This window comes from Typopeltis vanoorti, chromosome 9 (genome assembly GCF_054136105.1).
Source record: "Typopeltis vanoorti isolate ZY-2024b chromosome 9, IOZ_Tvanoo_1.0, whole genome shotgun sequence".
Lineage (NCBI taxonomy): Eukaryota > Metazoa > Arthropoda > Arachnida > Uropygi > Thelyphonidae > Typopeltis > Typopeltis vanoorti.
Window position 1 is genome coordinate 66,771,775 of NC_143557.1, and position 21,820 is coordinate 66,793,594.

General features: G+C 36.6%; 1 protein-coding gene across 1 annotated transcript; it reads left to right on the plus strand.

The window, feature by feature from the left end:
* The first annotated feature begins 730 nt into the window (after positions 1-730).
* On the plus strand, positions 731-15,819 carry LOC150103111 (uncharacterized). The gene is made up of 4 exons (XM_090398216.1): positions 731-821; positions 9,310-10,043; positions 10,593-10,741; positions 15,435-15,819. The coding sequence occupies exons 2-4, from the start codon at positions 9,319-9,321 to the stop codon at positions 15,590-15,592; spliced, it is 1,032 nt and encodes a 343-aa protein (XP_090254342.1). The 5' UTR covers positions 731-821; positions 9,310-9,318; the 3' UTR covers positions 15,593-15,819.
* The last annotated feature ends 6,001 nt before the right edge of the window (positions 15,820-21,820 follow it).

Genomic DNA, 21,820 nt, shown 5'->3' on the forward strand with positions numbered 1-21,820 from the left:
ATAATAATTTAATATTTTTTATCATATTGGTGCTACATATGTATGAGCATTCCTTATTATTTCAGAGGCGATGGTCTGAAATTCAACTTGAAAAACTGTATGTTAGTGAAAAGGAGAAAACTCGTTATTATGTTTGTGGACCTCGATATTTTCGGCGGGATGCATGGATTTACCTGTACGCCACTACCAACTATCCAAAATAATCTAAAACAAGCAGAGGAAACGCATTTGTGATATTTGTGGAGGGTTATCATTCTGATAAAATTGAAATCACTTTACACAAATTCAATAGAATGATGAGTTAAAGAAAAATATTGATGATAACACTGACTGATAGAAACAGCGAGAATGCTTAGCTAAATATAAAAAAGTATGTTAAAATATATTTTACTGAATTATGTCTCAATAACTCTCAATATTTGTGTTAGGTTTATTTGGTTTTTCAAAGGAATGTTTACTCAGTATACCACACAAGTTTACTTTAGTATATCAATGGCAGAGCCTTCGACCTGAGTAATCCAGGTCAGCACGAACCCTGCAAGATGATAGACAGAAAAATATAAAGAATAAGCAGCTATATTAAGATATTAAAGTAGGGGGGGGGGGGAAGAGAGAACAAACAAGTCAGTTATAGTTTTGGTTTGGTTTTTGAAGCTAAAAGGCCAAAGTGGAGTGGAGTGTCAGGGTTATGGCCTGGAAGAAATTATATACCATAACATCTTATCACGTGAGTGGTTGGCAGCAAGCCAGCTTAACAGGAACATCTTCCATAGTTACCAAGAAGATACAGAGATTGCGATCAACTACATCAGAATAGTAGAGTAAGTTGTGTTTTAACTTTTTTTGTCTAAATAATGCATATTGGGAGGGGGAGATGAGTGTTGATTAATTAAAAGGTCCGAATAGATAATCTGAATTCACACTCAGGTTATGCAATAATGACCAAGAATGTATATTTTTTATGGAGGAAAAATCACTGGCCGCTGGAGAGAATTGTTAAATAAACAATGTTTAGTTGCATAGGTGGCTCTGGTTCGACCATACGCAAACTGCAAGATAAATGTAGAGATATACGAATATATATCATTCATATTAACTCATGTCAAAAATTCATAAAAAATCAAAATTTCATCAGTTGTTTGTTTCATCACAAAAAAATTCTTAAGTTAAAAAAAATAACTGACTATGACAAAGACTAAAGAAGAAAAAGGATGCTTTCCCAACTTTTTTATTGAGATGTGAAATTTAGAAACAATGCATTCATACAAGTGAAAATTTTGTCCGTACTTTAGAACTGTCTCAAGGTTGTTTCAGGCTAGTTTCGAAACTAAGACCATTGGACGTATCAGTGTCTTATATTTGAACTCTGTGTTTACAATATAGGCTAACTGCAGATTTTTGAAGAGAGAGAGAGCACACAGTACCAATTCACAGTCTGAAACAAGCTACCTCGATCTCAATAATAATAATAAAGAAAATTTTACATCTACTGTATGTAGAATTCATACTCAAGATTTCTATCCGAAAGGTACATCATATATTATATATATATATATATTAGTTTCCATAAATTAAGGAACAAAAAAAAAATCATGATAACTCAAAATCTCAAAAATAATAGTCAAAATAACAATGTGAAAGTGTCTCAATAAGGAATGTGGTCACCGCTCACAGAAATACAGCTCTCACAACGATATTTCAGATTGTTTATAACGGTGTCCAGAACCTCAGTTGGTAGTGACAACCATTGCTCCTGCAAACTCTATTAAGTCCCTCAAGGTTTTGGGGAGGAAGTTGACAGCAGATCACAATAGTATTAATATCAGGAGACCTGTCTGGCCAGCCCATACATACGATAGTCTCTTCTTGAAGATATTGGTCCATAAGCATATCGCCTTGTAGGATAAATGTTTTCCCTATCATGCCCGCATACGAACGAACATAGGAGTCTCGGACTTCGTCTCTATAAGTTGCAGCATTCGTGGTTCCGTTAGGAAGCACATACAGGTCGGTGAATCCCAACGAGATGTCTCCACAGACCATCACACTACCTTCACCATATCCCTTTCGCAGATATTAGAATGATAATGTCCCTGGTTCTCTCCAGATCACAGCACGCCTGGTATTGCTTTATACAAAAAAATCTGGACTTGTCTATAAGCAATACCGACCCCATTGGTCTTCAGGTCCAGTTGACGTGGAGCATAGCACATTGCAAACATTCTTTCCTGTGTGGTGGGAATAGGGACAATCAGCCCTTATAGAGACCACCTATATGAAGCATTATTAGACCAGCTATGGAGAGATCGCCTAGCATAGAGACCACCTAAATGAAGCATTCTACGCGAAATCGAAGCAGATATAGTACGCTCACAGATTCGAGGCCCTGCGAAACTTCTGCGCATGTCACAAAAAGGAGAATCCATCCGATAATAGGGTAATCAATCCGTCTTCTGGGATTTTTGTTTGTTATTTTTACAGATTTTGTTTATTATTACAAACAAAAATCCCAGAAGACGGATTGATTACCCTATTATCGGATGGATAATAGGGTAATCAGATTTTGTTTATTATTACAGGTTGGAAAGCACGTGATTTCGCATGTTGGCAACCAATTCGTACATCTTTCATTTCTTTCTCCCCTTCAGCATGAATCGACTATTCTTGGCAGAAATCCAAGCGAAGCTCTACAAAGTGTGGGCGTACTATTCCTATGCTCCTCTAGCCGACGCGAGGTCAGATCGTAGATGATTCAGAATAGACTCCTCTTTCGGCGAACAGATAATCAATGATATTGGTCACCCACTGCGGTTGCAGCCTGTGGCCTTCCTTTATTGTATCTCTAAGATGTTGTTTGTGATTGTTGGAAATGACACTGCAGTTTTTCTGTGAACCACGGAACGACTCGTATGCACCTATTTGGTTACATCCGCCTGACTTAGGCAGGTTTCTAGTCTTACGATGGATCGTCGCCTGAATTCATCGGTTAAATAATGCCTTGCAGCCATATCCAAGAATTTTGCATCCTGAAATGTCTGGTTCTCACTGCAGATGCGAAATGGAAAACCGCAGAACGCAGAACGTTACTGTCTATAAGGGTTAAGCATAATGATTTTAATCCCAGCTATCTGATAAGGTTACTGTGTGGGGAAAAATTTATGAGCTACGTGCTCAGCCCGAGTTGCGAAACTTATAGATCTTGAAAGGGAACTAGATTGGCCTTAGGTCGTCTATATTTGCATAATTCCGATTCATCATAATTTGCTGCTTGTTGGACTAATTCATTTGGATGTGAGGACGATTTTGAGAAGTACTTTACTACGAGAGATTGCAGGAAAGAGTAGGTATAAGGGACATTTGTGACACGATGAAGTTGAACATTTCTGATGTGCCATGGTGCATTTAAGATCATGCGTAAGCATTTGTTTTGCAGTTTAAGGATATTTGAGCTTGAAGTATGGCTCCAGGCGGGGGACGCATAAGTGATAATGGGAAGAATCATCAACTGGTAGAGGAGCAATTTGATTTTAATATCTAGTTTGCTATTCCTATTGATAAGAGGGTAAAGCTGTGCTAACTTTTGATGCCTTTGCACATAAGGATTTTGTATGCGGCCCGAAGGTAAGTTTTCTGTCTAGCAATACGCCGAGATATATGGCTTCTGTTTTCCAGGGAATCCTGATGTTAAATAGAAAGATGTCTTCTTTGGGAGATGTTGTATTTTTTGTGAACAGAGAGCACAGCTTTTTTGAGGGTTTACTTGCAGTCTCCAAATGGAGAACCAGTTTCCAGTTTCAGCAGGTTATCTTGTAGTTTCTTTGTAACAAGATGCGGTTTAAGAGATCTGACCAGTATTGCTGTATCGTCGGCATAGAGAGCAATGATAGATGATATCGGGTTATGTCGGATGTCCGCCATGTAAATCGAGAAAAAGTATCGGCGCCAGGAGGGATTCTTGAGGCACTCCAGCCAAGATCCGCCGCTGGGTAGATACCGCCCCATTTAGTTTAACTTGCATGCGTCTTCCAGAAAGAAAGGACTTAATAAGGTGGATCAGATCCAATGGAATGCCGGCTAAAATCAGCTTGTATAGGAGTCCAAAGTGCCATAATTTGTCAAAGGCCTTTTCTAAGTCAAGAAAGACTGCTCCGGTGTATTGATGCTAGTTGAAGCTGGTGGTAATGTATTCAACTAGTCTATGGATCTGTTGAGTAGTGCTGTGGAGTTTGCGAAAACCAAACTGCTCTAAAGGTAGGATATTTAGCTTGTTTACAGAAACCTGAATTTTGGAGAGGATGACTTTTCAGCGATTTTGCCCAAATTGGAAATCAGACTGATGGTGCGATAACTTTGTGGCAGCTGTGGATCCTTACCAGGCTTATAAATAGGGACCACATCTGCCAACTTCCAAGCATAGGGAAAGTATTTGAATCTAAGCATGGCATTTATTATTGTTCTAAGATGTACGATGGCCTTTCGGGATAGCAGTTTAATAAGTTTATTAGGGATGCCGTCAGATCCAGGAGCTTTTTTATTTTTTAAATTTTGTATGATGTCGTAGATTTCGGCTGGAGAAGTAGATGTGAGTTGGCTGGTACAGGTATCACACTGTTTTAGTACGTATCTGACGTGGCGGTGTATTTTATAAATATGATTGAAGTTCAGATTATCATATGAAGGGCTGCACTACTTTTCTAAGTTTTTGACTATAGTTTCGGCTTTTTCAGCATCTGAGTGAACTATGCCTAAATCCGATTTCAGAGTAGGAAGAGTTTTATTTTTATTTTTGATATTTCTTAATAGTTTCCAAACGGTTTGATCACCGGTGAAATGGAAGCTAATTTATCTTCCCATAGTTTGTTTCTGTGGGCCGCATCTCTCACTGCGCTATTCAACCAGTTGAGTGACTTTTTTTTTATCTTGGGGAGCCCTGGTATTAAAATATCTTTTTCTTGCCTTATTTTTCTCCCTGATCAAACTCATATCTTCTGGAAGTCTTTTAGTCTTGGAAGTAGACGTATCTGAGGTGATAGATGATAAAGCTGCATTGATTTGTTGAGTAAATTTATTGACTGAAGAATCAATTTCTTCTTTAGAGTTAATATGAGGAACAGGACCAAAGTAGTTTGGGAGCACATTGGATAATTTTTCCCAAGGTATGAAGGTGTGAGGCGGGGGAATAATCCCTTCTGATTGCTTAATTGGAGCAGAATAGGGTTATAGTCAGAGGTTAATTCGTCAAGTGAATCCAAGTTGTACTGCAATTTGACATTTTGGAGGACAACTATATCTAGGACATCCGAGGAGCCAATTGGAATGAGATGAGTTGGTATTGAAGGACCAGCCACAGCTATACAATTGAAACTTGAGTGGTTAAACAGTATGCAACCATTTTTGTTGGTAGATTTACTGTTCCAAGCAGGATGTTTTGCATTGAAGTCTCCAGCGATGATGACTGATCCTTTTATGCCAAGGATGGCATCCAGATCTGAGGTCAACAATGTTTTTGTTGGAGGGTTGTAAGCAGCAAACATTTTTAGGTTTCCAACTGAGTTTGTGAGGACACTAATGCCTGTGATTTCGAGGTTGGTGATTGCAGGGTTGGTTATTGAATGATGGTTTTATAGTTTTTGATAAGGGTGGCTGTACTCCACCTCTAACCCAAGTCTGTCGTTTCTGTAAACCTGATCCACTCTGATTTTTAGGTTGTCAGCAGGCCTCAGGTGAGTTTCATTGATTAGAAGTATATCTGTATTATATCTATTATCGAATTCCTGGATTTCGAACACTTTGTTTTTTATACCGTTGGCGTTTCAAGCGATAATCCTAAGCGAATCTGGAGTGATTTTTTTCTTATGCATCAGAGAGTGTAGATAATGTAGATAATATGGATTGAGTTTGCTGTAAAAATCTTTTTGTAACACTTAGTGATGGGTTTGTGTTGCTGAAATCCTGCAGCATATTTGCAAGAGAAGAGGTAATAATAGCTGATAGAGTTGAATGTGGATTAGCCAGGTTCTGGTTTTCTACTGTCTGTTTGGAGCAGGCCACATCGGCATATGTTCTCATTTGATGTTGAAGATTCATTTTCTTAAGGGACTCAGTTAATGATGAGGAAGCATCTGTTCTCACTTTTGGAGGACTGAGGAGCTTGAATTTCAGGAACTCTCGCACTATATGACGAGGTAGGTTGACTATTTGAATCGTTCCATCTGTTTTTGGGGTGATGAATACACCCTCTATAATTAGCGGGGTGAGGACCGCCGCAATTAGAGCGCTTAGCCGAGGTGGATTTTGGTTCGGTGCAAGTGTTTGTGGGGTGATTCTCGCCACATTCTAAGCATCTGTACTGAGCTTTGCACAACTTTTGCCAAATTTGCCAAATTTCTGGCATCTGTGGCACTGCCCAGAAGATGCTCTTTTTCTCAATGGTTCTGGGGTGATTTTAAGTCCACAGATTGACTTTAGATTGTAAATATTCTTGTAAATGTTATGAATCTCTACTAAAACTAGAGGCATAGGTGTCTTATTTGATCTGAACATTCCACTGACCTTTATTGGAGGTAGATCCTGTAAGTTGAGGTCAGTGACTATTTCATCCCTGTCAATATCCTCGGAGACTCCTCGGAGGATCACTTTCAGATTTTTTTCGTAGGTAAGTGAAAATGTATGGTATTGTATTCCTCTTGCGACTAGCTCCTTTGTAAAATTTCTATAATCAGCCACCGTGGCAGGCTGAATTTTTATGCCCTCATCTACATTTTTGGCCAATCTATAATTTATTTGTAGGTTAGCTATGGTGGTTCTTAGGATTTTCTATCTGTACTTCTCCCTTAGGATAATCGGTGGCACCTTCTCATTGGGAGAGGCGGAGGAGTCTGAATTGGGAGTCTTCTCCATACCAACTTCATTTGTTGGTTCAGAAGCGAGAGTTTTTCGCTTCTTACGAGCGTGAGTTTCTTCTTGTTCAGTAGGATTAGAGGCAGACACTAGTAAATTGAGCTTTTCCTCCAATTGAGGAGAGTCTTCATTTTCTTCATCATCAACTTCGGGTAAAGAATATAAGTTTAAGTAGCCGGCCATTCTTGTTCAAATTTTTTAAGAAGCTTTTTAATGAAAGTGAGTGCTAGCCCTTTGTCAAGAGAGTCGACGATGATGTCGGGATCAATCAAGTTAGCAGGCCATTTCAGTTTGAACTTCTTTTGAAGTTTATTAATGAGTTGATAGCCGGTTCTTCGTCAAGCAAGTCAGTGACAACGTCCAAGTCAGGCACACTCATATCGATTTAATTGCGTATGAGCGCAAATATAAATCCCACAGGTCTAGAGATCTGCCTGCAAAATTTCTGTAGAGAATCTCGCAGCCGTAGAGAACTGCCAGCACAATATAAGTGCAAAAATAGTCACAAAACGAAGAAGCTTACCTCTAAAAATCATTCGGAATTCCACCAAAAAAATATCACATTAATCAAAACGCAAGATAACTTTAATAACATGTACACATAAACTCTCTTCGTGATAGGCGCCATTTTTTCTACCTCAATGGAAAACCACTGCAAAACGGCTGCTTTTATGCAGTGGCTCATTTGCAGATACTGTTGACAGCGCATCTCATTTGTGTATGATAACCAGACTCGGCGTCACTTTTAACATAATATACACGAATTTAATGTTTGTTTGATTTTTATTTTTCGCCCTGAGTTATTGCGATATTCTCTTTGTTCCTTAATTTATAGAAACAGCGTCCATTAGCCGTATATCAGAGAACTTAAACCAATGAACACAACCTATGTGGCTCGCTTGTTTCATAAACCAAACTCAACTGGCAACACGAAAATAACAGTTTATATCTAAAATACACTGTACGGGCATGAGAAGCTGAAGAACACTCAAACAAAATGATCACCATGTGAAAAACATGGGATCATAAAGCAATATGTCATGTTTTCATTACTCCGTAAGTCCTGAGTTCAAGTAAAAAATTTCTAATATTTGGCAATCTCCCATGAACTAAAAATAAATGGAAAATCATAGGATTTTCTTAAAACAAACAAACTCACCCAGAGACATATAAATTGTATTGTTATGAGCAATTCTAATACTATCTGGTAAGTATTTTACTCGATGTGGTCAGAACAATATTATGTCCCACATACTCTTATTCACACAAAACTTTCAACACAGATTATATAAAACCATCTATTAAATTACTTATCAACTAGCAACACTTACGAATCGTAACCTGGTATTAAACTTCCCGTTTCATATTCTATTAATATTTTAGATTCAATATCCTCTGTCATGGCCAAATAACTTGGCTTTTCATAAACGAAACTCAAATTCTGGCACAGGCAATCAGGATTTTTTTTTTTTTCTTTTCTTTTTCTCAAGAAGAAATTCGGGTTTTTCAAAAATCAGCAAAAATGACCATGGAACGTATACATACTAGGTTAGGTATACATCCACGGATATATATATATATATATATATACTACTGAGTTTGCAGGATTAAACAACCGACTTTGATCCTGCACACTTCTTAATATTACATCATAAATTTCAAGCATACGAGAAGAAAAAAAAAACTAAATTGCGACTCTGCTCAAAATCAAAATAGAACAGTTAATTGGATGTAAATGCTAATTACTTGAGATTGAATTTACGTTTTTGACGTTTGAGGCAATTTTTAACACTTTTCCTCTTTTCTTAGACACAGACAGCAGGACTTTATCCTACCAAACAGGTATATCGATCCATTAATATTATCGATCCGGTAATATATATATATATATATAAATATATATAAATATATATATATTACCGGATTCCAACTAGTAAAACTCCTCTGTAACGCAGTTGCTAAGAAAACTCGCAATATTTGCAATTCGGTTTGAAAGAATTAAAATTTTTTCCTTCCAGAAACTCGAGTTTTTTCATATAGCAAAACAAACAAACAATGGAAATAAAAAAAATACTTCAAGTGCTTCATTTATATATATTATTTTGTAGACATGAAAGTCACAATCAAAGCCTTATTCAGATGATGGTTCTGCGAAGTTAAGGATGCCAAAAGTGTATCTATGATGATGATGATGCTTGACACCAAAGCTGTTACAAACCATTTATTTATTCTACCGAACGGTGAACTAAAATTTTCTGCTACGATAGCGTTCTTCTGCAGTAGTTGCAACGTTGCTAAATAATAATCTACGAGTATACATTAAACTACGGCCCTCCTGTTAACTTCCTCATTTATTAATATTGAAAATGTTTTAAGTCGAATTTTTAACGATTAATCTTTGTTTTTCAGGAAGAAATAATGTCGCTGACCACAGTTCAGATATTAGTGCTGATTTTATCCATTAGTCATGCACATGCTGCAACGTCTTGCCCATCAGCCGAAGAAATATATCCATGCGTTTGTACTACAATCTTGGATGGAGCAGGTTACACATTAATCATCTGTCCAGAAATACATAATGCAGCTCAATTAGAACAGGTCACAGAATCAATGAAAAGTTACGTAATCGACCGTTTTATAATTCTAAACTCTTTCAAGAAGAACAATTCAGCAGATGGTGAAAAACTTCCATCTAAGTGGCTGGCAAATCTTCGTGTAAAAGAAATCGAAATCCAGGACAGTATCCTTTCGAACTGTTTTCTTTGTGAAGAGCCGCTGGATGGTCAAAATGATTTCTTAACCAGTTTGAGAGCTACGTATTCATCCCTTTCAGGCAAACTTTGCTCGTCTTGCAATTCACATCTTGGTTCATTTCACACCAAAGAACTGGAGAAGACACAGAATGTAAAACTGATTGATTTTTCCGGAAATTACCTTAATGTGATAGAGCAATCCGCCTTTCCAATGTTACCACAGCTGGAGAAAATCATTTTATCCAACAACAAAATACACCTAATTAAGGATAACGCATTTTCGAATTTGCCTCGGTTGACAGAATTGGATCTGTCTCACAACAAATTGAGTTCCATTTCCAGGAAGATTTTTGCAACTGCGAATTACGTTTTGAAGTCAATTGACCTGAGGTGAGATAGTTTTCTTATTTTTCTTGCTTAGACTTTATAAATTTTAACGATAGACGTTTGTATTCTTGATTTTAATATTTCGTACTCTGTAAATCGTTAAGAATTATCAATGAGACAGCAATTATCACATCAGGGAGATATTCGGTACATTCTCCTGTCAAACTAAATATCAAGCCAGAAATTTTAAAGAAGATAAGCTTTTGCCCTTCGGGCTGGAAAGACTTCAGTTTTACCAAATCCTATCTAGGAAGCGAAGAACTCAGCCATAATTCAAATAAACCAAAGCTCGTTAGATAAAATTGAATTGCAGTTATTTTTGTAGTAAACGCATGTAATGTATAAAAAGAGATTTAAATTAGTTGCATGTAAAAAGGCGCTGAATCAACTCTAAATGCTAGTAAACACAGAAAAGAAAAAAAGATTTTAGCTCCTATTTATCACTTTTTCTGCAACTGTAGTAGCTAAGCACTAGCGACAAGCTTCTCAGCATTTTCTTTTATCATATGATTTTTAAAACAAGCATCGCTATATCTTGTTTTTTTATTATAGCTGGAATTCCCTTTCATATTTGCCCACAGATGTCTTCCAGGGCATGTCGGAATTAAGGAAGGTCGCTATTTCCAACAATCAGTTAGCATATTTACCATCCAATACGTGGTTGAAACTAGCGCCGAAAATTGAGAAAATTGATGTCACAGGTAAGATTTCATATTTTATATGAACGACGAAAGCGTAAATATTAAGACAAAGACATTTGACGTTTCATATTCTCATGACGATTTCGAAGTTAAGTATATTTTCTGAAAAGCAAAGTCTTGAAAATGAATATTGCACACGCTTGTATCGAATCAGTGCCCATATTCATTAATTCGTGATCTAATCTTAGGTAATAATAAGATTTGATTACAACTGCCGAGAACTGATTGGTAATATCCATTCCAAAGTAGATAGCTTTCTTTGAAAATGAAAATTCTACAGAAATAAATAATTCATTTAAGTACGTGACTTCCACAATTATTTATTTTTATAATGTCTTCCACTTACGTCTCGATTTTTAAATCAAGATGAATATCATAAAGTCGTCGCTGAGATTTCCGTATAGTCTGACGTAAAAGGAGAGCAATTACATATTATGATTTTTATAAGAACGAACTTCACACTACCGCATAATAATTTACTTAATGTATTGATTTAAAAAAAAAAAAATCGACAATATCTTGTTATTGTCATCTTCAGAACTACACGTGAAAAATAAAAAAAAATTAAAAAAATAACTTTATTAAAAAACATATAATCCAATACGGAATACAAGTTTGGGCGGCTAAATCCGAAGCTGCCAGCCCATTCGCGTTCGTTCAGTATCCTGGTAACTGTTAGATAACTGCTAATGGGGTGCACGAGGTGAGGAATGGACATTAGATGAGAAGCCCCAGTTGGTATTACACATTTCATTAAAAGGCTATAGGTGAAACTAAATCCAACTAAGTATCAACAGAATTTAAAATAGGAAACATCAACATAGAGGTATCAAAGGAAAATAAGTGGAACTGGCAGAATTAGAGAGGTATCACGTTGAACATAATCAGTATTACTGCAATAAATAAGACAAAAACAGGTGAGATTCTTCTAAATAACACATACATGTTATATTCAAGCCGTAATAATCAGGGAAAGGAAGGAGTAACTATTCGACACTAAACACGAGATAATCTTGATTGACAGCCAGTTTCAAGTAGAGTGATGTGGACAAACATCAGAATAAGGCATTGGATAATGAGACTTATTTGTGTCTATGCTCCCACAGAAAGCTCTACTAAGGAAGTAGAAGAAATCTTCGAATCCGAAATGTTTTAGGAAAATTTGTTTTTCATAATGTTAAGCTGTAATTTATAATGTTAAGCTAGTTCTGTTCAGGACATGAGCTAGTCGTGTTTATCCCCAGGGTCGTACTTGTGCACAGGCACACGAGGCTCTAGCTGGGAACCAAACAATTAGGGCCAATTTAAGGCCCACAAACAAGGAGGAGGAGGGGGCCCTGAGCACTCTAATGCCTCCGGAGAAATGTAAGGCCCTGTTGATCCCATGTAGACTCCAATATAAGAATATGAAAAAAATTAGAGTTTGAAAAGAATCAAACCTGGGAGACTCAGTGGCAAAATCTGGAGAAAACTTGGACAGAGAGGCACGTGGTAAAGTTATCTGCAAGGATAGAAAAATCAGAACTCCACGGCAGATGCAAGAAGTTAGAGGCAGCAGTCATGGAAAAGAAGAAAGCATATCGAAAGTTCTAAGCAAGTAAGTCGGCATGTGTTCTGAGAAAAGATAGAGAAAAAATGTAAGAAATGAAGCAACGTGTAAACGTAGCAAAACAAAAATCGTGGAAACACTTTGGTTAATAATACAGCAGATATCAGGAAGGTGAGAAATTATTCTGGAGGCTATTGAAAAAGCTTAGAAATGGACGAAAGAGTACTGTAAAAGTGATCAAAGATGACAAACTGAAGATAATGATATTCTAGATGTTTGCAATACTTAGCTTCAAAGATCGCTAAATGAAACAGGTGATGACAAAACAGTCATAGAAAGTATTCAAGAGGTACGGAGTCAAGAGTATATATTAATACTTGAGATAGAAAGTCTGATTCAAAATGATATCGTTTTTCGCTGATGACATGGAATTAATGAACCTAACAGATAAGCTAGTAATATAATTAAAATATGTCATGAAACGAAATGTAGTGATATTCAAAATTGTAACTGTAGCTTATTTAAAAAAAATAAAATCATTAAAGTATGTGGCCTTCATATCGACAGCAATCTGAAATGGAACTCCTATATCTCATTGTTAATAAATGAGTTGAGGCATTTGTTAAAGGCAGCATTTTTAAGATGCCTGGATAAATTCTTCACTGCAATATGCTATCACTTGTTGGGGTGAAGATTACGACAACAGTATGTTTCCTATGATACGAGCAGAAAAATAGAATAATTAAAGGTAAAGACATTACTAATTTCTTCGCATATTAAAGTTTATAAGCGTATGCGAGGAAATGCAGAAACCATTCAATGAGAAATATAATACATTTTATAGTAATCATAGCTCTCAAAATCCACGGCTCTTATTGTTAAATCTGTACCATTGTGCACGTCAGATTCTCTGATTAGTATAAACGACCGTTGTGAAAGTAATAAAGACATTTCGGTAAAATGTCAAATTATATTAAATACATTCAATAATTTTTATAATTAAGAATATTAATAAATTTCAGTATGTAAACTCCAAGTTACAAAGAGACGTGTTCAGATAGAAAGAACGCCAGGACAAACAGCAAAAACAAAATATAGCTGTTAAAAGTATGAATCCTTTTTCTGGTGCATAACCTAAAAATACAAAGGAAACAAAAGTTTGCATTTTTGGGGGAAGACTTTAAACTCATACGAGCGTACTTGATATCGTGACCGTTTTCTTACCTGCTTGATTTGGGCGATCAGTAAAATAACTTTTACAGGGTTTTTATTTATTTTTATTTTATTCATTTATTTATTGTCCAGGAAAATAGAACTATTTTACGGAGCAAAGAAAAAAATCGATTTCTGAAAATAATCAATTTCCGCAGTATACTACCGAAATAATAAAATATTTTCTTTCAGCTCAGATAATATATTAGAAATTCACTCAGGCTTCTGACAAACAATTTTCTATCTTTGTTTACGCAAAAAGACTGAAATTGGATTAAGATTCTTTGCGTTTACCTTTGTAAGAGTATTAAGAGCGGTATTGGTACCTATTTTTAAAAGCGAAGTTCCCATGCATGTATGCATAAAGTACAAAACGAGGATAATATAATCTTTTTATTTATTAATTAATAGGAAAAATTTTGGAATACACAATGTCACAGAAGTTCACGTGAGAGTGCATTATTTATTTCATGGAAGAACATACATCTGAAAAGTGTTTTTCGTTGCTTAATAAAATCTTAAAAAAAAACAATGGATTTTGTTATTATTGGCGTTTCCACTATTTTACTATGCAAATGGTTATATTTTTATTTTCAAAACTTGTTTCCCCTCATAAACATCTCATATCGCTGTAGACTTTTAGCGATTTAAATAGTATCTCTCAAGGATAATGGGAGACAAGTTCCCTTATCTTTGGGAAACGTGCAAACAGCAAGCACGTTAACAAGACATGGAAATCTTGGAATTCCGACAAATTTACGTACTTATAATGTTAATGTGTTCTCTTATTTCATCTTATATATATATATATATATAATTAGTTTGAATGACTATATACCAAGAATGAAAAAACAATAAGGTTTAATATTAAGATACAACTAGTTTCGTTGAATGATTCAACTTCTTTGGGTATCACAGGCAAAGAATTATACAAAAAATGACAGACATGATAATATTACATCGACAGATCTAATATAAAATACAATAGTACATTTTAAAAACAGGAATGCGAGCTTGAGTTCTAAATTAAAGTTGACTACGTGCGTGAGCTGCCACGAGTGCGCCAATACTGAACAGAGGCAATGTGTGCGTCAGAGAGATTGTAGCTAAGGCTGCTGTTAATATGGGATGAATCTAGAGAAATTTCTCTAGATTCGATGATCTTTCTTTCGAGTTCATCATAACACACATGGATATTAGAAGTTTTTGGCCAGTCTACGAGGTGTTGGCGGCCTTCATCCTAGTTAATAGAGAAGAGAACGTGGCTAGAGAGAGCACTGGCTCTCTCTAGCGGCCAGACAGCTAAATCCATCCTTTTGCGTTTGGAAGAACACCAGAGAGACATTTCCTACAACAGGACCAGAGCCAGCGCTCTCTCTAGCCACGTTCTCTTCTCTATTAACTCGGATGAAGGCAGCCCCTCGTAGACTGGCCAAAAACTTCTAATATCCATGTGTGTTATGATGAACTCGAAAGAGAGATCATTGAATCTATAGAAATTTCTCTAGATTCATCCCATATTAACAGCAGCCTCAGCTACAATCTCTCTGACGCACACATTGCCTCTGTTCAGTATTGGCGCACTCGTGGCAGCTCACGCACGTAGTCAACTTTAATTTAGAACTCAAGCTCGCATTCCTGTTTTTAAAATGTACTATTGTATTTTATACTAGATCTGTCGATGTAATATTATCATGTTTGTCATTTTTTGTATAATTCTTTGCCTGTGATACTCGAAGAAGTTGAATCATTCAACGAAACTAGTTGTATCTTAACATTAAGCCTTGTTGTTTTTTCATTCTCGGTATATAGTCATTCAAACTAATTTTTTTATAATATTTTCTACCGAGTAAAGATGCTTTAATCAATATTTGCCATTCTGCCCAATGTAACTCATTATTATTAAAAGGATTGGTGTTGTTTCTCATCTAGGCAATTTCCTTGTGTGCAACTGCAGTGTTTCGTGGTTGTCGTTACATTTCCAGAAAGCTGAGGTGATGGGAAGCTGTGTGGCACCGAAAGAACACGAATCCCGTGACCTGATGATCACCTCTTCAAAGATAACTGGAGCTTGTCGCGGCATCAACTAAGTCATCTGTTCTACTCGGAATGGGTTTCCTAATGAAGTGTTTCAGCGTAAAATACAAGCTATGTTCCGATCGTCGAAGAGCCAATGACAATGCAGGATAATTTGTAAATTAAATTTCCCTAATATTTTCCTGTGGCGTTGCTTTACTTGATTCTGATAAAAGGTAGGCATTTAATGTTGTAATGCCAACGAGTGAAAATAAATAAATAAATAAAGTATTTTTTTGCAGTCGCGTGTTGAATCGAACTAGCTGAACCTAATCTGAAAACAAATAATTGCATTGAGCTCTCTCTTTAAGAGTATTTACTGATTGCAATAAATTTCCTTCTTAAGCATATTTTCATTTCTTGGATTTCGTATCTCAGGATAAGACATTATTGTGGCTGTCATAAGTGGGAACTCTTCAGCACTGGAGCAGTTGCCAAGGATGCCAACTGACGGAACATTTTATCAATTATCGAAAATGTCACACTATAAAAGGCAATTTAGGTACGATTTTGCAAAGAGCGCTAAAAACCAGGTGAAATTTTCACCCGGTTTTTAGTAGCATTCTCTTCCTACTTAGAAAATGCATTTCGATGAAAGACATTTTCTAAATAGGTAACTTTGTATTTTATACTGACTCCTTTAGGCAAAATGAAATCACACAAAAAACTGAAGTTCCTCGAATATTTATTTACCTTGACGCTTTATATACTATCTTGAGTCCTTCCCTGTGTACAGTACCGGCCTATCCTCTGTGTTTGTTGTATATTCTACCTTCCAGTTAGTTTATACAACCTAACTGGAAATCACCGAGGACAATAACCTTTCTCATATTTCATTCCATGTCTCATTCCATTAATTCCCACAGTATGTTCACTTCCCTATATGTCCTACCTACAGATACCCCTCAGACATTTTTCAACCAACTGAAATCCATTCCTCTACCATTTCCAAACTTAATTTGTCTTATTCGTCCTCTTTCTATTTGCAGTATTTGCGCAATGTGTTTTCTTATACATCATTGCCAATGTTTATTCCAACGTAATTATTTTTGGTCATCAACTGCTGTCGGTATGCAGTGGACACAGTTTTTCTCGTAGCTGAGGATGAACTAAAATGAAATTTAGAATGAAATTTGATCAAATGTGTGATTTGGTTTATTGTCCGTAAGAATATATCTTCAATTTTAATTTTGACGGACTCATTTCTGGTGAGATGATTCGAACTGGTATTAATAATTCGCACCAGCTTGGGGTAATTTAATGAAATTTGGTAGTAAGAGTCGAAGAGTTTCGATTTTAGTTTCAGTTGAACCATTTGGTATGAAAAAATCAGACAAAACAAAATTATAGGTCTAGGGTACATAAGTACCCTAGACCTATAATTAAAATCCGACTAGTTTTGAGCTTATGCCAAAAACCAGTCGGCGTTATTAACTTTTGATGCCTACGTCAATTCTTAATACAAGTACCAATATTCCACAGAATTCTTTGAATAATATAATTTTATTCCATACATATGATAGTTCTCTCAAAAACAATAAAAATATCAACATTCGAAAATTCAATTTTGATCAATATAAAGCTGCAAAATAAAAATTATAAGATAAGCTAATCCTAATTATATGTGGTCAAATGTTCTCAGTTAATTTGATATTCAAAAATGTTGAAAGGGATCTGCAAATCTATAGAATAAGTTAAGACTAGACGCGAAAACATTTTTGCATACTTTCAACAAGTGAGCTATTTCTCTATTGATTATCATAATAGTCAATAGAGAAACAGATAGTACCCTGTGAACTTACAATTATTCAGACCTTAAAAAGAAAAAGCTGCAATGTATTAATTTTTATGCTAATCCTAGGGTGACTGTTTCAAAAAATAAATAAATCCCCTAACTCATTTTATCTACCAGAAAGGGTAGGTGAGGCCATTTAGCCGTAAGTAACTTTTGAAGACTGCTAAGACTAGTGGTGAGCAGCCAATCACTGACAGCTGGTCTAAGGCTATCAATGAATTTAAAAGGCATCCGGGATGACACTACAGAAAGCAACTGCTGCCATCTAGTGGTCCCCAAGACTACCTCATAAAATTAATTTTTTCCTATTCATTTTCATTCGTAAAACTATTTTGAAATGACAAGGTTATTTTTTTTTCACAATAACTGTAATGGGAAACTTACACGAAACAAAATTGTCTATAAAATGCCAAAAACACTATATGTTCAATTTTTGATAGTGAATGTCATTATACAAGAATGTTAGTGTGATTCATTTTATTATTCATATCTTGATTTCATTTTTATTATTTATTTTATATATTTATTTGCGAAAGAAAAAGAGAGCTCAATTTTTTTTTATGAATGGTTGGCTGGTTGGTTGAAATTACTGCCGTAACTAAGGTTATGGGGGGAGGGAGATTTCTTTCAGCACTTGCTACGCTGACAGGAATTGTTAGCATAGTGATGGCGCCTACCGCAATATGGCTGAACGAGCGCCCTTATTAAGCCGCTATGCTACATCGAGGCTGCCTCTATGCTACACCTTGTCGATGCTACTGACAAGAACTGGAAAACTGGCAGCTGGTTTTTCATCCCGCAAAAGAAGTGCGCACGCGCGCGCGCGCACGCACGCACGCACACACACACACACACACACACACACACACACACACACACACACACACACACACACACACACACACACACACACACACACACACACACACACACACACACACACACACTTCGTTTGCGGGATGAAAAACCAGCGGCGTTTTCCAGTTCTTGGTCGACAGGGTGTAGCATAGACGTAGCCTGCCTCACGACAAGGCTTAATAAGGGCGCTCGTTCAGCCATATTGCGGTAGGCGCCGTCACTATGCCAACAATTCCTAACAGGAATTGTTGGCATAGTGTTAGCGTAGCAAGTGCTGAAAGAAGTTTTTCCAAGCTTAAACTGATTAAAAATTATTTGCGAACAGCAATAACCCAAGAAAGATTGGTTGGTCTAGCAACTCGATCGATAGAGGCGGACAGAGCTTATAATTTAAATTTAGAAGAGCTTATAAACAGTTTTATTGTGCGATATCCCCATAGAGCAAACATTTAATTAATATTATTATGTAATCGTTTTGCATTAATATTTCTCTTGTAATAAAAATAAAACAGTAATTGGAGATTCTTATGTATATTTTTGTCTTATAATCCGTTTTCCCTAGGGCGCGATCTAATCTGGCGACGACCCTGGTTCTTGTATTGTGACGTCACTGAGTGCCGCAATAATTGAAAGAGCTGTTTACAGCATAGATAGAATTTTTTTCTCATAATTTTATCATTACAAAAGTCTAATCACAGTGGGGGGGACTGTTATTTGAACCTGTATATCAAATAAAAATTGAGTTATAAGATATACACTGCTTGCAAAGAAGTCAACGGACACTCCTATGGGTAGGGTGCATTGTGTCCTGTAACGAGTCACGTTTGTAGCCGTATAAATTGGAAGAATATGATGCTCCCAAGTCAGTGCAACCGTGTCTGGGTGAAATGGTTACCAGAAAGGAACTGACGGAGTTTGAAAGAGGCATTGTGATAGGATTCCATGTTGCAGGCCCTATCTTTTGGCAAATTGGGCCATCGGATCCCAGGTCAACAATGAGCGATGCCATACTGAGATGCAGCGCAGGGAGTCAAATGCCAGAGCTACCCGCAGTGGACGACCAACAACGCTCACCAAACGTGACCGTAGGATGCTACGAAGGATATGTAAAAACGGGCAATCGTCGGCCGACATGTTGAATGTGTAGTTCCGGGCATCGACGGGAACACACATCTGTACAATTCATGTTGTGAACCAGGCTCACAGCATGGATTTCCATGGTAGTACTGCAATATGCAAGATCCAGATTACCCGAACCAACATGCAACGTCGTCTTCAGTAGTGCAAAGAAAGTGTACAGTGGAACATGGAAGTTGGAAAGCTGTGTTATGGAGCAACGAATCAGGCTACGCCCTCTACCGAGCAGACTGATAGGTGTGGTGGATGCCCGGTGAACATTTCTTACCTGAGTGCGTAACCCAATCTATGAAATTCAGAGGTGGTGGTGTGATGGTATTGTAAAACTCGATGTAGCTTAGAAATACCAAAACGCTTTACATCGATTTTTACTAAGTCAAGTCTCATGAGAACTGTTACAAAAATAATCTTGTTTGTCTTTGTGTAAGTTTTACTAAATATATTAATGTAAATAACCCTATGGGAATTGACTGTATTTACAGTTTTAACTAAAGTTTGTAGAATGTCAAAAAACAAAGGCAATGCTTTGCCATCGGAGCTTTGTATAATGTATAATAGCTATGTGTAAGAGCACAAGAAAGTTGTTTAGGATTAAGTGTGTGAGAAAGTTGTTTGTAAGCTCTGTGACACCTTCAAAGCTAGTATCAAAGAGCTCCGCTACTTTCAGAGACGTTTCCGCTGCCCGACAAGATAAGGAAAAAAGAGCGGACAGAGGAGAAGAAAGAACGGGCCGGCCTTAACAAAAGGAGCAAGGAGAACTGCCGATTTCTTTGGAGTTTACAACCCTTGGTGCAAGGTCCCGAGAAGACGAAAATAAAAGAGGACTGAGCCGAACATCGTGGGCAGTTTCTAGCAGAGAACCAGAGAGGCAGTTTTCGGCAGAGAACCAGAAGCAGTCGAGAGGAAGTGAGGTCCAGTTGCTGACAGAGGGAAGGCAAAGAGCTGTTACCGAAGAGAGTCAGAGGCAGTCGGCAGAGAACCAGGAGCATACTGACCCAGAGAAACAGACTTTATGGCAAACCCACGCCAGAGGAAAAAAATTGGGAAGTCAACCAAAGCTAAAAGCTGCAGAATGATCTTCACGCCTGTATACTGAAACTTCTTGCCTGAGCTTTTGAGTACCGGGAAAATTGCAGTCCAAGAACCGCTAATACTCCGACAAAACGCCTCTTGAAGCAAGGTCTGAGATGAAAGAAGAACCATAGTGACTTTGATGCAGGACCTTTGGAAGGTGTCGTGACGAAGAGCCTCCGTAAGTGTGTTCCAACCTCTAATGTACATTCTTTTTTGTAATCTAGGAGATATGTAATAGATGGACTGATAAGAAATAGTAATAAGAAATATCTATAAGAGAGTCCTCTGATTTGTTGTTAATTGGAATATAAATTGTAAGATAATTTGCCATAGCTAGCTAATCTCTTCATGAGTAATTTATTATTATTATTATTATTATTATTATTCCTGATACCTCCAAGGAGTCCGAAGACTCATCGCGGGAGGACATCTTCAACTGGGCAATTTGATTTAGTCTGGGCAATTTGATTTTTTTTGCAGAGAAGTAACAGAGTAATTATAAATATTGAAAAGAGAAAGTTTGTTCCTTTATACCAAAAGTACAAAGGATAGGTAGAGAAATAAATCTTCCTATCGCTTATTTAATGTACTTTTTTTTAATGTAAATAAATATGTTTTAATTATATGTCAATAGATTGCCATCTGATTGTTTATTTTACAATGCACTGTTCCTAAAAAAAATTATCGGACTTATGAGCGGGAAACCAAGTGAGATAGCCGAAGCGTATAGTTAAGTGCAAATAGACCACAACTGTTTGTGTAAAGTTTTACTGGAGGAATTTGTGTTAGAGAAAGAGAGAGAAAAATCAACCGTATTACTAAATTTTATGCCAGTTAAAAGATATTAGTGACGCAGTCTCAATAAAATAAATTTTCTAGTATCCATAGGCATAAGACTCGTAGTGCGAAAGGTAGATAAACAAAGTACGCAATAGTATTAGCAAGAAAGGTTACGAGAGAGAGAGAGAAAGCGCGCACTGCTAATTAGAATAACGGTTTTTCAAAGGCACAAGTAGCTAGTGTAAGACAACTAAAAAGGTCAATAAATTTCCTAAAACTATCTGTCTATCCCTTTATGGGATATAGTACTTTATAATTCAGCTAATATTTGCTAACTTTTTATTGTATATATAATTTTTTTTTTTTTGTTAGGAAATTTATTGACCTTTTTAGTTATCTTACACTAGCTACTTAGGTGGCACGTTTTGGAATCGTCAGTTATTGTTTAATTTAAGCTTAAAATGTACTGAAGATGTCTGTGACACACAGGCGAAAATTATACTATTAAATAATCTTTTTACGTGAGTTTTTCCGTTATTAATTTTGTATTTATATGTCTGCTCATGGTTTGCCATTATTATAATTTAGATGCAGTATC

What these genes read in the sequence shown, in the direction of transcription:
- LOC150103111 (XM_090398216.1), top strand. Translation starts at nt 9,319, where the DNA reads ATGTCGCTGACCACAGTTCAGATATTAGTGCTGATTTTATCCATTAGT. An exon ending in TTGAAGTCAATTGACCTGAG is followed by an intron (nt 10,044 to 10,592) that starts GTGAGATAGTTT and finishes TTTTTATTATAG; the next exon opens with CTGGAATTCCCTTTCATATT. An exon ending in TGAGAAAATTGATGTCACAG is followed by an intron (nt 10,742 to 15,434) that starts GTAAGATTTCAT and finishes TTTCTCATCTAG; the next exon opens with GCAATTTCCTTGTGTGCAAC.